The sequence below is a fragment of the Corapipo altera genome, unplaced genomic scaffold (genome assembly GCF_003945725.1).
Source record: "Corapipo altera isolate COAL_440 unplaced genomic scaffold, ASM394572v1 1b, whole genome shotgun sequence".
NCBI classification, from domain to species: domain Eukaryota; kingdom Metazoa; phylum Chordata; class Aves; order Passeriformes; family Pipridae; genus Corapipo; species Corapipo altera.
The window spans coordinates 19,189,277-19,203,006 of record NW_020884881.1 but is presented as its reverse complement, the minus strand read 5'-3'; the positions used below and the strand labels follow the sequence as shown (position 1 = coordinate 19,203,006).

The 13,730-nt window shown below is 47.8% G+C and overlaps 1 protein-coding gene across 1 annotated transcript in view; it reads left to right on the top strand.

Annotated features, from left to right (window-relative positions):
* The first annotated feature begins 1,263 nt into the window (after positions 1–1,263).
* The window catches only part of LOC113945639 (store-operated calcium entry regulator STIMATE-like), a 33,646-nt gene continuing 21,179 nt past the window's right edge, over positions 1,264–13,730 (top strand). Inside the window, exons 1-3 of the mRNA XM_027640039.1 lie at positions 1,264–1,449; positions 12,571–12,619; positions 13,536–13,631. Coding sequence (XP_027495840.1) covers positions 1,341–1,449; positions 12,571–12,619; positions 13,536–13,631 — 254 coding nt within the window. The 5' untranslated portion in view covers positions 1,264–1,340. The remainder of the gene's footprint in view (positions 1,450–12,570; positions 12,620–13,535; positions 13,632–13,730) is intronic.

Sequence of the window (13,730 nt, the reverse complement as noted above, 5' to 3'; positions counted from 1 at the left end):
TCAGCACTCAAAACCCTGCTGGGACCCTCTCCAGTCTGGTGACCCAAACCTCACCAGGACCTCTGTACCCCAAATCCACTGTGACTTCCCAAACTCAACACACTCATCCCTGCCAGAACTCCTCAACTTGACACCCCAATCTTGACCATGATCCTCATCAACCCTCCCCAGCCAAGCATTCCAAACCTTGCCAGGACCTCTCCAGCCAGGGCAACCCAAACCCTGCTGGGACTTGCCCATCTTGGCACCCAAAACACTTCTGGGACTCCCTCAGCCCAGAATCTCAAACCCCGTCAGGATCCCTATCCACCCTTCCCTGTCCAACACTCCTTTCCTCACCAGGACTTCTCTAACCCAGCACTCTAAACCTCAGCACAATTTCCCCAACCCAGCACCCTAGTCTCCAACAGAACCCTCATCCCCATTCTCATCTCCATGTACATCCCCACCTCTGTCTCCATCTTCATCCCCATCCCCATCTCTGTCCTCATCCTCATTCACATTCACAACTCTGTCCCCTTCAACATCTCTGTCTTTGCCTCTGTTTCCATCCTGATTCCCACCTTCACCTCCATCCCACCTCCAACCTCATCTACATCCACATCCCCATCGCTGTTTCCACCTCCATCTCTGTCCCCATCCTCATCCCTATCCCATCCCCATGCCTGTCTGTCTCCATCTCTGTTCCCCATGCAACCCCATCTCCAACTCCTTTCATGTCTGTATCCTTATCCCCATCTTCAACCCCATTTCTGTCTCCATCCCCATTTCTATTCCCATCCCCATCTCTTCATTCTCACTCCCATCCCTATCTCTGTCTACATCTGTCCCCACTGCATCCTCACCTCCAACCCCTCCACATATCCATCCTTATCCCCATCTTGATACCTGTTCCCGTCTCCATCCCCAACCCCATCTCCATCTGTCTTCTTCTCCATCCTCACGCCCGGAGGCATCCCCATCCCTAGCTCCATCTCCATCTCTGTCCCCATCGCATCCCCACCTCCAACCCCTTCAACATCCCCATCCTTATCCCTGTCTTCATGCCTGTTCCCATCTCCAACCTCATCCTCGTCCCCGTCCCCCTCTCCAACTCCGTTCCCGTTCCCAACTCGTTCCCAACTCGCTCCCAGCTCCGCTCCCATCCTATCCCATCCCCATTCCAGTTCCCCTCCCCGCCCCGCCCCGAGTGCTGCCGACGGGGCGGTCCAGGGGGCGGGGGCGGCTCGGGGCCGCCTTTGTGCGCGGCGGGGCCGGAGTCGGGACAGTTCCGCTCTGCTCCGCTCCGCTCCGTCCCATTCCATCCCGCCCCATCCCGCTCCATCCCACCCCACCGTACCATGGCCGCCCCCCGCCCGGCGCACGGCTGCGGCAGCGGGGCTCTGCTGGGGCGCTTCGGGGTGCTGCTGCAGGCGCTGCTGGCTCTCTGCGCCTTCAGCACCCTCATGTGTGAGTACCGGGGGGCTCGGGGGCACCCCCTGCCCGCGGGGGGACCGGGGAGGGGACCCGCGGTGCCTCGGCGATGCTCGGGGGGTGGGCGCCCGTTCGCTTAAAAACACCCAAGTTTTGTGTGTTAGCTCCCCGTGGGATTGCGGGTGGATGTTCCCGAGCCGGCAGTTGCAGCGCCAGATGCTCCGTCTTAAAAAAACTCCCGTCCCCAGCCCTAATCTGATGGTAATGAAGCACCGCGAGCGCGCGGCGATAATCTGCTAAAATTGGCCGCGCTTGTGCGAGCCAGTGCTCAGTCACTTAGAAAATTTTAATGAAGGGTAAAAAACTATTGGTGTAACCGCGGGAGTTGCTGGGGAGGGGCTGACAAAAACGGGGCGGGTGTCCCGTACGGCGCTGCTGGGTGACGGTGATTTAATTGCGTTGCGATGCTGTTCTGTTGAGTTTTGCTTCAGCTGCAAAGTTTCCGGGCTTGAGAGGCTGGGGAGGGAGTTTACGGAGAGAACGTGTTTTGCTGGTTACTGCGAGGCAGGGTAGTGAGAGAAAGCAGCTGAGGAGGGAGAAAAATGACGCGGGTTGTGATTTCCAGGAGCAGAGGGGACGGCCTCAAGTTTCACTAGAGAAGATTTAAGTTGGATGTTAGGAAAAACTTCTTCCCCGAAAGGGGAATTGGAACACTCTGCCCAGGGCAGTGGGGGAGTCACCGTCCCTGGTGAGATTTAAAAGGCATGTGGATGTGGCACTTAAGGATGTGGTTCACTGGTGGACTTAGCAGTGCTGGGTTAATGATTGGACTCGATGATCTTGGAGGTCTTTTCCAACATCAGTGATTCTGTGATCCTGTGAAAAGGGGGGGAACACTAGTGCTGAAAGAGCTGAGAAAATTTACTCTTGTTTTGTGCTGCAGCTGCGTTTTGCTCAGAGCGATGTGTGTGTTGCTACTTCTAAGGGTTAAGTGGTTTAACACAAGTTGAAAAACACGCCAGAACTCGATCTGTTTTTCTTGTTTGAAAGCCTGTGGTGACAGGGAACTGAAACTTTCAACTTTTCTGGCTAAGTAGCTGCAGATTTTGAGGTTCTCTTGCCCTTCTCTGCCTTCTGGAAACCACTTTCAAAGGCTCCAGCACTGCGGTTAACGCTGGGCTGCCAGAGAAAACTGCAACATGTTCTTCCCAGCGATAACTGATACCGTTCTCCAGCTGGAGAAGCCCAGTTGCAACATGTCAGTGCTTGTGTTTCACCAAATATTGACAGTAATAACAGATTGATCTCTTTTTCTGTTCCTTTTCCCCTTGGTGATACGTGCATATGGGTTAATTGTCCTGTAAACTCCATGGGGTGTTTCATAAAATCAAGGACACCGGTAAATCATGTCAAAATACCTCTGTGGGTGAGGCTACATAACCCCTTCTAGCAAATCATCAACCCTGGGCTAACTGCTGTCCTCCCCTTGGTGCAAGGGCTGATATTTCCTTGAACATTAACAACATCTTGGTTAATGAGGAGAAACCGAAAGCTGATTCTGCGGTTTTGTTGTGAATCAGCTCAGTGCCTAAAGCTGTGGAGGAACTACTGGCTGGGACCTCAAAAGCAGATGTGTTTACAACGCTGGGATCCCAACCACAGCACCTCCTCTGGCTGCAGCTGGGCTGGTGGTCCCTAATCCACCCCAGCTGGGTCTAATCTGTGCCCCTCCCAGCCGGAGGCTTGCTTGGGTCTGCTCTTGGGCTGTTTCTGTGCTGACTCCTAACCCATGATGGTTGTGCTGGGCTTCCCAATGGCTTTATGTTAGGCAACAACTTGCAGCTTTTGGGCTATTCCTGTGGCTCCTTCAGCTGGCAGCCTTCTGGGAAGGAGAAGGCTTCAGTCTTAGGGAGGTATAGAAGCATCTTGAGCCGAGTGAAAGGGTTCCTGGGAACTCGATTGCATCTGCACTGCATCCAGCCCAGCATCAAGTCAGGCAGTCCCAGCTGGATGACTGCATCATCCAGAACTTGGGATGCTGCTGTCACTGGGGTCAGCCCTTCTTTGGTACTGCTTCCTTCAGTACTGTGACATTCCTGGGTGTGTGTTTCTGTTGTGTTTATGACTGATTTCTGCTTTACTGGCATGTTACAGGCCTGTTTGCTCACACCTACAGGTCAGTGAGTGGAAACAAGGTCAATGAGGGTGGGAAGGCATTGGAACAGGTTGCCCAGAGAAGCTGTGGCTGCCCCCATCCCTGGAAGTGTTTAAGGCCAGGTAGGATGGGGCTTGGAGCAATCTGGACTAGTGGAAGGCTGGAATTAAATGGTCTTCAAAGTCCCTTCCCAGGCAAACCATGCTATGAAATTCCTGTCCAAACCCAAGCCAATGCCTTTTCCATTCCTTCTATGTTAAAGCAGCAGCTCAGCTATAGGAGGACCTGAATTTGAATAACTAAGACTTCCAAATTCTGTGGCTACTATTCAGAGCACTTGGAAACACCTAGAAAAACTCAGACTAAAAATAAATGTGGTACTCTGCAAAGTTTTGCAGGTGTTTGTGCAGGGAGTGTGCTCAGAGTACTCATGATGTGGGTCCCAAGCATGGCCACTGCAGGAAGGATAAATTTTTATGTTTTTTGCCAGAAGAGTTTGTGTCCTTGAATTTGTTTCTTGGAGCTGTGGACAGGGTTTTCTCCTGCCAACTTGATAGGAAAACCTAACAAAGGAGGAAGTTAGACTTGAGTGATTGAATGAGTGGGGTGGCTGCAATGGGGTATGTGAAATGGGTCCTTTATGTGGTGAAAACAGAACCCAGAAATAAATCCTAGGGAGTCAGGAAAGCTATTTAGTAGGTTTATATCAGTCTGTCAACTACCATGAGCAGTAGTGATGACAGAGTTCATTTCAACCTATAAACACACTCTTGCTTTTCCAGCAAGAAGATCTTTAAGGTTATAGTCAAGCCTAATTCCAGTGTGGTCCAAGGCTTGCTCTGGTTGCAGCTTTGCTGCATTTGGTAATCAAATGGCAATGAGGTGTTATCCTTCCCACCTGCCTGGGTTGGCTTTGGAGGCCCTTTGGCTGTAAGGACACTTGCTGGGAGGACTGAGACACCACCACTTGAAAGAAGAGGCAGCGAAGTTCAGCAGCTGCATAGCTGTGGCAATCTGGATTTCTGTGCAAGAGCTTCCCCTTGGGGAGGTCATGGCACTGAGGAGTGTGGATAGTTGTGCAATCCCATCTGAAGTAGTTTGTAATGCTTTGCCCTGAGCATCGCTCAGCTGAGTGGAGGAAGCAGCGTTGCAGTTACCTCAGCTGCAGAGGCTGGGTGTGATTTTTGAGGGCTGAGTTCCTACAGTTGCTGCTATTTGTTTAGAATTTTATTTAGGAAGGGGCTGTACACTAGCAAAAGTTGTCCAGGTTTGCACACTGGACAGCAAAATCCTTTGAAATGAGAGGAGATATTTTGCATGAATTATAACCTTTTTTGTGAATTAGTTGGAGTGCACAAGAAACAGATTTTGGGAATTCCAATTCACAATTCTATTGTGAATTGAAAAAGTTTTCTTTGGAGCTGGTATACTAACTTTCAACCCCACCACAAACAGTGTGCAGGACATGTAAGAACATTTATTTTTCTTCCAAATATCTGTCTTCCTGAAACTGTCTTGGCAACCCTCTGAGCTCCAGAATGAGGTATAGTAGAACTTGTGCTGCAGGTGTGAAAATAGACTTAGTTCTGGGAGAGTGTTTATGCTGCCAGGCGAGGAGAGCTGCAATGTACTGAGCTCCACAGTCCACTTCTCACAGCAAAATTTGATTTTCAGCATGTCCTTTGAAAATTTCTTGATCCTGCCTCATGTGACAGCAATGTCCCTCTATCTCCTCCTGCACATCATGGCTGGGTAAACTCTTAGTCTAAACAGTCAGAGCTGTTGGCAGTAGGGACCCTTGTGCTGAGCCCCCAGGCAGGACTTGGTGATGGAGATGCTCTGTTAATGCCTGGGATGGTGTTTTATCCAAGTACCTTGTCCTGAGACAGGACCACAGAATAGCAGTTTACCAGACTTCCTGTGAAAGGAGGAGTGGCTCTGTGGTAGAAAACAGAAGTATCCCCTTGCTCTGTGGTCTGTGTTTCCCTGGTCTCTGTGGACTGACCAACTAACCTTTCAGTGCATTTTCCTCCTGTATGATGGGGAATTGGTTAGTGAAAATGGAAGACAGCATCCTTGGGTATGGAAGTGTCTGAAATTTGAGTAGAAGCTGTGGTACTCATTTCCACCAGATTCTTAATTCACCTCTTGAGACTTTTAGTAGGCCCTGTAGTGATAAGATGAGGGGTAATGGTTTTAAACTAGAAGAAGATAGATTTAGAGTAAATATAGTAGGAATTTTTTTACAGTGGGAGCGTTGAAACAGAGGAACAGGTTGCCCAGTGAGGTGTTGGATGCCTCATCCCTGGAAACATTCACGTGGTCAGGTTGGAAGGGGCTCTTAGCAAGTTGATGTAGTGGAAAGTGTACCCGCCCATGGCAGGGGGGTTGGACTAGATGACCGTTAAAGGACCCTTCCAACCCAAACCGTTCTGTGATCCTGCCCCAGTGCTAAGTTCAGGCTTGTTGTTGCACATAGCTTGAATTGCTGCACTGTTTCTGTGCTACAAAAGTATCCTGAGTGCTTTCTGGTTTGTGTTTTGATTTTACACTGAAAATATAACTGTGAGTGGAAGTGTGAGCCCGTGTCAGAAAAGAGGAGAAACAAATGATAGAACACTTGATCTGTCCAGATTCCCATTCTGTTTTGAAATAAATCTGCTCAGGACACAAGAGCACTACAGGCTTGTTGTGCTCAAGACAGGCTCTGCTGACTTTGCTTCCTCTTAGACAAACATGTAATTGTGTGTGATTTTGGTTATTCTCACACATACGTATTTAAATTCCAGCTTCATTCCTGTAAGTGCTTTTCCCTCTTGGGAAGAGCAAAACCCCAGAGGTTAACTGTGTCTCTGGCAGAGCTTTGCTGCCTGTAGTAGCCAATTTACATGTAGGTTTATGGGTTAAGCACCAAGCTGCACATGGCAGGACTCTCAGTACGTTTTTCTTCTGCTTCAGTACATCTGAAAACTGGCTGAGCTTGAAAACACGTGTTGTGCTTTGTAGGCTGGAAGGTCTGTGCAGCCCTCCATGTGCTTCATTAAGCTGCACACAGCTTTCCACAGGGCTTTTGAATTTCAGCTGTTGATTACACTGACCCCTTCCTGGCCGTCACCTTTTGAACAGCTAAACCCTGGGGCTGAGCAGGGGCTGGGAGGTTCCTGGTTCCTGAAGGAACAAGTGGGTTGGGTGAGCTGAGAAATGAGCTGGCAGAGTGGAGCTGTGTGAGAAATTCTCTCTAATCCACGGGCAGTGGAGCACCTTGCTAAGTTGGTTCTGTGGTGAGCAGTTGATGTTTTTGGGTGACTTAACTCTACAAGGAACTTTACAGGGAAACTAGTCTTCTGTAGCTAAGAGATGTAGCAAGTAAAGCTTTAAGGAGTCTGTTAAATTTCCAGCTGTTTTTTTTTTAACAGCATTTGTTAGAAAACTGTATGGCAGGTAGATTTTAATGATTTAAGTTGGGGTTGGATAAAATGGTATCTTGAACATTAAAAAGGTGTTGAAACTAGGTCACTTCCAACCCAAACCATCCATGATTCTATGATAACTAACTGTCCAGTTGCATCACTTCATTCTTCAGGTGTTTTCTCGTAATGGTCTTGGATCTTCTGGTCTTAACTTTATTCTTTCCTTGTCTTAACTGCATTTTTCAAGGGACTGATTTGGAATGTAGTGATACTTTATAGGAGAGAGAGTCACTACTGCCTCCCCCAGGGCATTCTGCATTGAGTTGGACTCCATCCCCAGTCCAGGTCTCCTACAAGATCTACTGTGTCATCAAATAACATGCTCTGTTAGTAATAATAATTAGTCTGCAAAACATGACTAATGTTTGTTATCTCACAGCTTTGGTTTGTGACACCTGGCAACTGGTTGTAACGACAGCTCTAAAGATCTGCATAGAAATAAGGCACAAAGGGTAGAACTTAAAACTGAGAACCACACCAGAGTACTCTGTGGCCTTCATTTGGACAGTTGGACCCTCCAGAAGGATGAGTGTTTCAGCTGAGGCTTCTGAGCAACCTGGTCTAGTGGAAGGTGTCCCTGCCCATGGCAGGTGTGGTTGGAACTAGATGGTCTTTAAGGACCGTTCCAATCCCAACCATTCGATGATTCCATGAAACATAACCTCCATTTCTGTTCCTTCCCAAGAGTATCCCCTCTGCCAGTTTTGCTACAGGTTCTCATGTTCTTGTAGCACTGGTACAAGGGTATTTGGGAGGGAATGACTGAATGTAAGTCAGTAGCAGTCAATCTCCTTAAACCACTGTGAGGTGTTTTGAGGAGGAGAACCAGGACTTTTGCTACTGCCTGAATTGATGGGAGAGTGCCTGTTTCACACTTATCTGGGCAGCAGCACCTTGGCTGCTCTCAGCAAACAGTGGCTGCTGCTTCCTCCCATTGTGTCTCGGGTCGAGCTGTCTGAGGAGCTGCAGACTCAGCCTAAGAATAGTGCAGACCCCAGGGTTTTGGCTCTGCATCCTGCATGTTGGCTTCTTTCCTGCCTGGCGCTGGAAAAAGCCTGGGAAAGGGTGTGTCCCGCAAAATGGGTTAAAATGTGTTGTTGGAGACTGTACTGCCTATAAATAACACAGAGGTGGGGCAGGGGAAGAGCTTCTGTTTCCTCCCTGGTACAGTAGCTCCGAGTACTCTTCTGCACAGGCCACAAATAAAGTCCTGACCCTCTTGTTACTGGGATGTGGCCCTGGACATGGGCTTTACAACAGGCAATTTAGCTAATCCCTGTCTTAAAGCATCTTAAATGCCACTTCTGGGCATTTCAGCCTTTATTTTTGTTGGATCTTTCACAATTTAAGTCTCTTAACGCTTCTAACTACTTCTAGTATCAAGTTGACTTTTGGTATCCATCCCCTGGGGCCTGTTGCTGAGCTTTGTGGGGTCAGGCCTGCATCCCTGTAAATCAGATCCCAAAAGCTTGGTCTGTTGAGTCAACATCTCCCTTCCAAACCTCAGCTTTTGAATCCTGTGGTTGATTGTAGTAAGATTTACCAAGGAGGTGGTCTGACTCTCAGCCAAGCATGTCTAACCACCTCCTAAGGAAGTAAGTTTTCCCTTATAATTTTGTAGAAACCTGATTTGGTAGTCTGTTTTACTAATCCACAGCTGGTTGATTCTGCAGTTAACTGCCTAAATTAGGGTTTTTATTTCCAATAGGGATAAAAGGCACCTGTGCTGATGCACGAATCAGCAGCAGGTCTGCCTGAATGCATTGTGGGGTCAGTGGGAGATGCAGGGGTGATGCTCCACCATGAATGGGGTGAGGAACAGCACAAGGAAATTGGATGGTTGTTGCTGTCCTTGTCTTAGTTATAATTGGAGAATTTGTGTTTAAAACCAAAAGTAAACTGTGGGACATTGGTTGCTGCAAGCTCAGGCAATTTCAGGGTAGTTTTATGTGTCTAGGGCAGGCAAAGCTCTCTGTTCCCTTTCTACTACATCTAGAGAATACCATAATAAATGTTTACTTCTATATTACCCTGGAAAAGGAGTGAGAATAGCTGTCACTGAGCTTTTATCTTCTAGTTTTCTAACTGTTTACAGATCTATATTGAAGACTCCTCCCAAATTTTTTTGACATTTCACTGGTTCTTACTGAGTTGTCAGCTTCCACCCAGCCCGGTGGTTCTGAGGGGACTTCAAGCCTGTATGATCTTTATTGTCCTTGACTGAAGAGGAAGGGCTGGGGAGTATTTTGTTTCCTGCCCTACCCTTTCTCAGCTGTGGGCAGGGTATGTCTCTCAAATTGTCACTCATCTTCCTTCCCTTTTGGTTCAACTTCACAGCTTTTTGTCTGCAGTGACTGGAGCCAAGGAGGGGTGGAGTGGTAACTTGTGAGGACAGACCCTAAAGACAGCAGGTTTTCATCTCAGTGGTGATGGAAGCTGTTTAATGTCTGAGTGGCTCCTGTTCAATGGGATAGACCTGGGTCCTCTTCTCCTGACTCTTAGAGAATTTTGGAATCACAGAATGGTTGGAAGGGACCTTAAAAGTCATCCATTTCTAACCTTACTGCCATGGGAAGGGACACCTTCTGCTAGACCAGGTTGCTCAGTCCCATCCAACCTGGCTTTCAGCACCTCCAGGGATGGGGTCTCTGCAGCTTCTCTGGACAACCTGTTCCAGTGCCTCATCACCCTCATAATGAAGAATTTCTTCCCAAGATGTGCAGTAATGTTGCTTCCTTGCATGAGCCAGCTTGCTTTGCACATGGACAAAGCTGAGAAGGGAAGCAGAGTTAAAATAATCTGTGCAGTTGCTGGGAGCACTGTTGGAAAGACAAATTTCTCCTCTCTTCTGTAGTACACACTATTCTCATTTTCAGTTGAATTGCGTGGGGGTTCTCTCCCATCCTGTGCAGGTCTATGTGCACTAAACTCAATTTTTAATTGGTTTAAAGTGGTTTAAAAATTTTAGTTGGTTGTGGGTACTAAAATTTAAATATCACATATGTCTTGCTTGCTTGATGTGGGCACAATTTTTTTAGATCAATCCACCCTTAAGGTTTATTTTATCTGAGCCATGGTACCAAACCCATGCCTACAGCTGGTAGAAAACTGAGTTGACCCCAGTGAGTGGGTATGTGTTTTTGAAGAGCAAAGGAAACTTCAGCCTTTTTCCAGTGTCAGTCAGCTGAGCCTGTGTCTGTGCCTGCCACGGCTTGGCTCCCTGCAGGCCTTGGAAGAGGAGTGGGATGCCTTGCAGTCACTGCTCAGCTCCAGAACCTTTCTGTGCTCCCTCATCTCCTTGAGTTTTCTAAGACCTGGTGCTGCTTTAGTGTGGATTTAACATCATCCCTGACCACTGGGTCACAGCTACCAAATGACTCTGCTCCCTGTTAAGCTCTGGTAATCTTGGCTGGATTTCTGGTTTAATTTGGAGGCAGCCTGCTTCAGCTCTGCACAGTAAATGCCCTATTAAGCAGTTAATTATTTCCCTATAATACTAGCTTTTATCTTTAATACAACAGTTTTACTGTCTCTGATAATTACACAGTCTCAGATAACTCTCTTAAATCTAATGAGGCATGACAAGCTGTGTTCAACAAGGCACCACACCATTAACTTCTTACCTCTTACTTGTCATCTTATCACACTGAATTACTGTATTTTGAGCCTGAGTGGCTGTGGATACATAACATGTCACTTCTCATTAAGAAAATAATGAAAATCATCCCTGGTGCTCTCGTGGCCAGGTTAGTGGTCAGCTGGTGGTCTGAAGACCCTTCCAACACCTACTCTGCAGCATCATGGTCTTTGCCCGTGAACTGAGGGTTGGTTTAAGTACTTCAAACAGCTTGGTTGGTGCATGGGTCTCATGGTTGGGGTAGAAATTCAAGAGGCCCTTTGAAGGGCACTGGAGATGGTAGACCTTGTCTATGCTGATGGAAGTCATTGCTACAGGGATATCTTGTGGTAGGATTCAGCTGGATGAGGGAAAACAGGCTTTTTTTTCTGGACAGGAGTAGGACACAGATTGCTGCAGCAATGCCTGGTATAACTTAATTGGTGCCTTGTTACCCATTAATGGCAATAACTGATCATGTCATTGGAATGCTGGTTTTCTGTGGATTTGAGAGTGGCACCAAAACCCCTGCATGTGCTTGACTGAAATGCTGGGGTTAGGGAGATCACAGAATCATGGAATGGTTTGGTTTGGAAGGGACCTTAAAGATCATCTAGTTCCAAACCCCTGGCATGGGCAGGGACACCTTCAACTAGGCCAGTTTGTACCAAGCCCTGTCCAACCTGGCCTTGAACACTTCCAGGGATGGGGCAGATACAGCTTCCCTGGGCAACCTGTGCCAGTGCCTCACCACCCTCACAGTACAGAACTTTGTCCTAATATCTAGTCTAAATATCTCTTCTTTTAGTTTAAAACAGTTCCCCATTGTCCTATTACTATCATCTTTTTGTATATTACCCTACCACCTTGCCAGGAAAGGCAGTACAAAGCTGCCCTTTTGAAATGTCAAGGCTCCTGTCAGGGAAGTCCCTGCATCCTCCCAGATTGGACCAGGAAGCCATTTCTCAGGGGATTGAGCCCAGGCTGTCCCTTGGGGCAGGTAGTGGGGCTTCAGCCAGCAGCTTGAGTGCTCCAATACAGCTGGAGTCAACAGAGCGATAACCTGACCTTGTGTGTTTTCAAAGGAGGAAGAGTTACTTCAGATATCTCATTCAGAGCCTGTGGTTGGTGGTACTGGAGCCATGTGTCTCAGACTGCTGCTCCACAGTGGTAGCCAGTGGGCATGCAAAGTATTGTGTACTTGAAGTATTATTTTACTACTAGCTGGCACAAGCTTGGAGCTGTACAGGCTCACAGGTTTTGGGGGCTGGCACATCATGCTGGAGATGTGTGGGAGGTTGTGATTCCTCAGAGATCCTCTGGTCCTGTTAACTGCAAGGAAGAGATTGCTTTAGTGCACTGCTGAGACTCAAAAGCTTGCCAAATTTTTGGACTATGTCATTTCACCATCACTATCATGATTTTGAGTTGTCTGGAAAAATTATTAAGGCTGGTAGGTAGTGGTGAACCCTCTCTAGCTTCCCTTAGGTCGCTGCCCATGACATGGGAATGCTGTTGCTGAGGGATGCCAGAAGCACACACTGATCTTCAAACACCTCTGCTGTTCATCCTCCTGACCCGTGGGTGCATGTCTTGCCTCTGGTTGGTTTGCATCAAGCCACAGAATGTAATCATTAAGGTTGGAAGAGCCTTCCAAGGTTGAGTCCATCCATTAACCCAGCACTGCCAGGTCCACCACTGAACCATGTCTCTTAAGCACCACATCTGCTTTCGAGCACTTGCAGGGACAGTGATTCCTCCAATACCCTGGGAAGGTCCTTTGGCTTTTCTCAGCTTTAGACTGGCAAATGCTGAGGGTCCTTTAGGATTTTTTTGACTGCTATTGCAGTGAAGGTTGCACATGTGTATCAGCCCAGCTCTGCTGGTTAATGGAACCTCTCTAATTCTCTTTGCAGTAAAACGATTTAAGGAACCAAAGGCAGAGAGGCGACCCTGGAGGATATGGTGAGATTCTTCATTTGAAGCTTGAAAAGACCATATATATAATATTATTTTCTCTTACACTAACAATCTTCTAGGCCTCTTTTGTATCCTGCTTGACACTTAGTTGTAAAATTAAATGTTCTGCTGCTGCTTCCCAGGGAAATCTCCATAAAGTAGCTGGTGCTCCCTAGAAATAAAATTCCCTGCCCAGCTCTTTCAGAAAAGCTTGTTTTACTGTAGGTGACTGAACCAAGGGTTTTGGTCCCCTCCAGTCTGCTGGCACACCTGCACCTGGGCTGTCTCCCAGACTGGGTCAGATTTTGTTCTTAAATTCAGTTAATCCCTTTGGTGTCCCCTGCCCCAACTCAGACATGGACCAGCAGCAGGTTTGGCTGTGTGCTGATGTGGGGTAGCTGGGAATTGCTGTTGGCTTCAGACACCTCTACAAAGCACCTCTGTATCACAGGATTTAGGGGCTACTGAGAGGTGTGGGTGGGATCAGCACATGGTCAGGCTGGCTTGGCAGCAGGAGCTACCAGCCAATGTGATGAGAAACCTGCCAGTTGCCTCAGTTTGGTTCTGTATCTAAAATAATTTCAGAATTCAATCCAGTTCTCTGTGTACAGGTGCAAAACTTGTAAGTAGCTGAACACCTTCCTGCACCTACTGGTGGCTGGAAAAGCTGAGGCTGAGCTGGAGGGTGAACTCCCCTTTGCTGCAGGGTAAAGCTCAGCAGCAGATCTGCAAGGCTGAACTGCTGTGTGCTGATTTATTTTTTAAGTATTTGGAGTTGGCCAAACAGCTGCTTTTACAGCACATATAACCTCTTGGGCATCAGGAATGCATCTAGGAGGAAAGCAGATCCGTGTGGGCCCTTCACTGTGTGACTGCTCTGCTGCTGGTGCTTCAGATCTCTTTGCCTTTTTGTTTTCTCCAGGTTTTATGATACCTCCAAGCAAGCAATAGGTGCCCTCTTCATCCACTTTGCCAATGTTTTCCTGTCAGATCTCACTGAAGAGGACCCTTGCTCTCTGTAAGTACACAAGGCACTTGCATTCATGCCCTACATCTGTCAAAGGAAGAAGAAGCATGTTGGGAAGGATCATACACGGTGGAAACCTTGGGATAAACC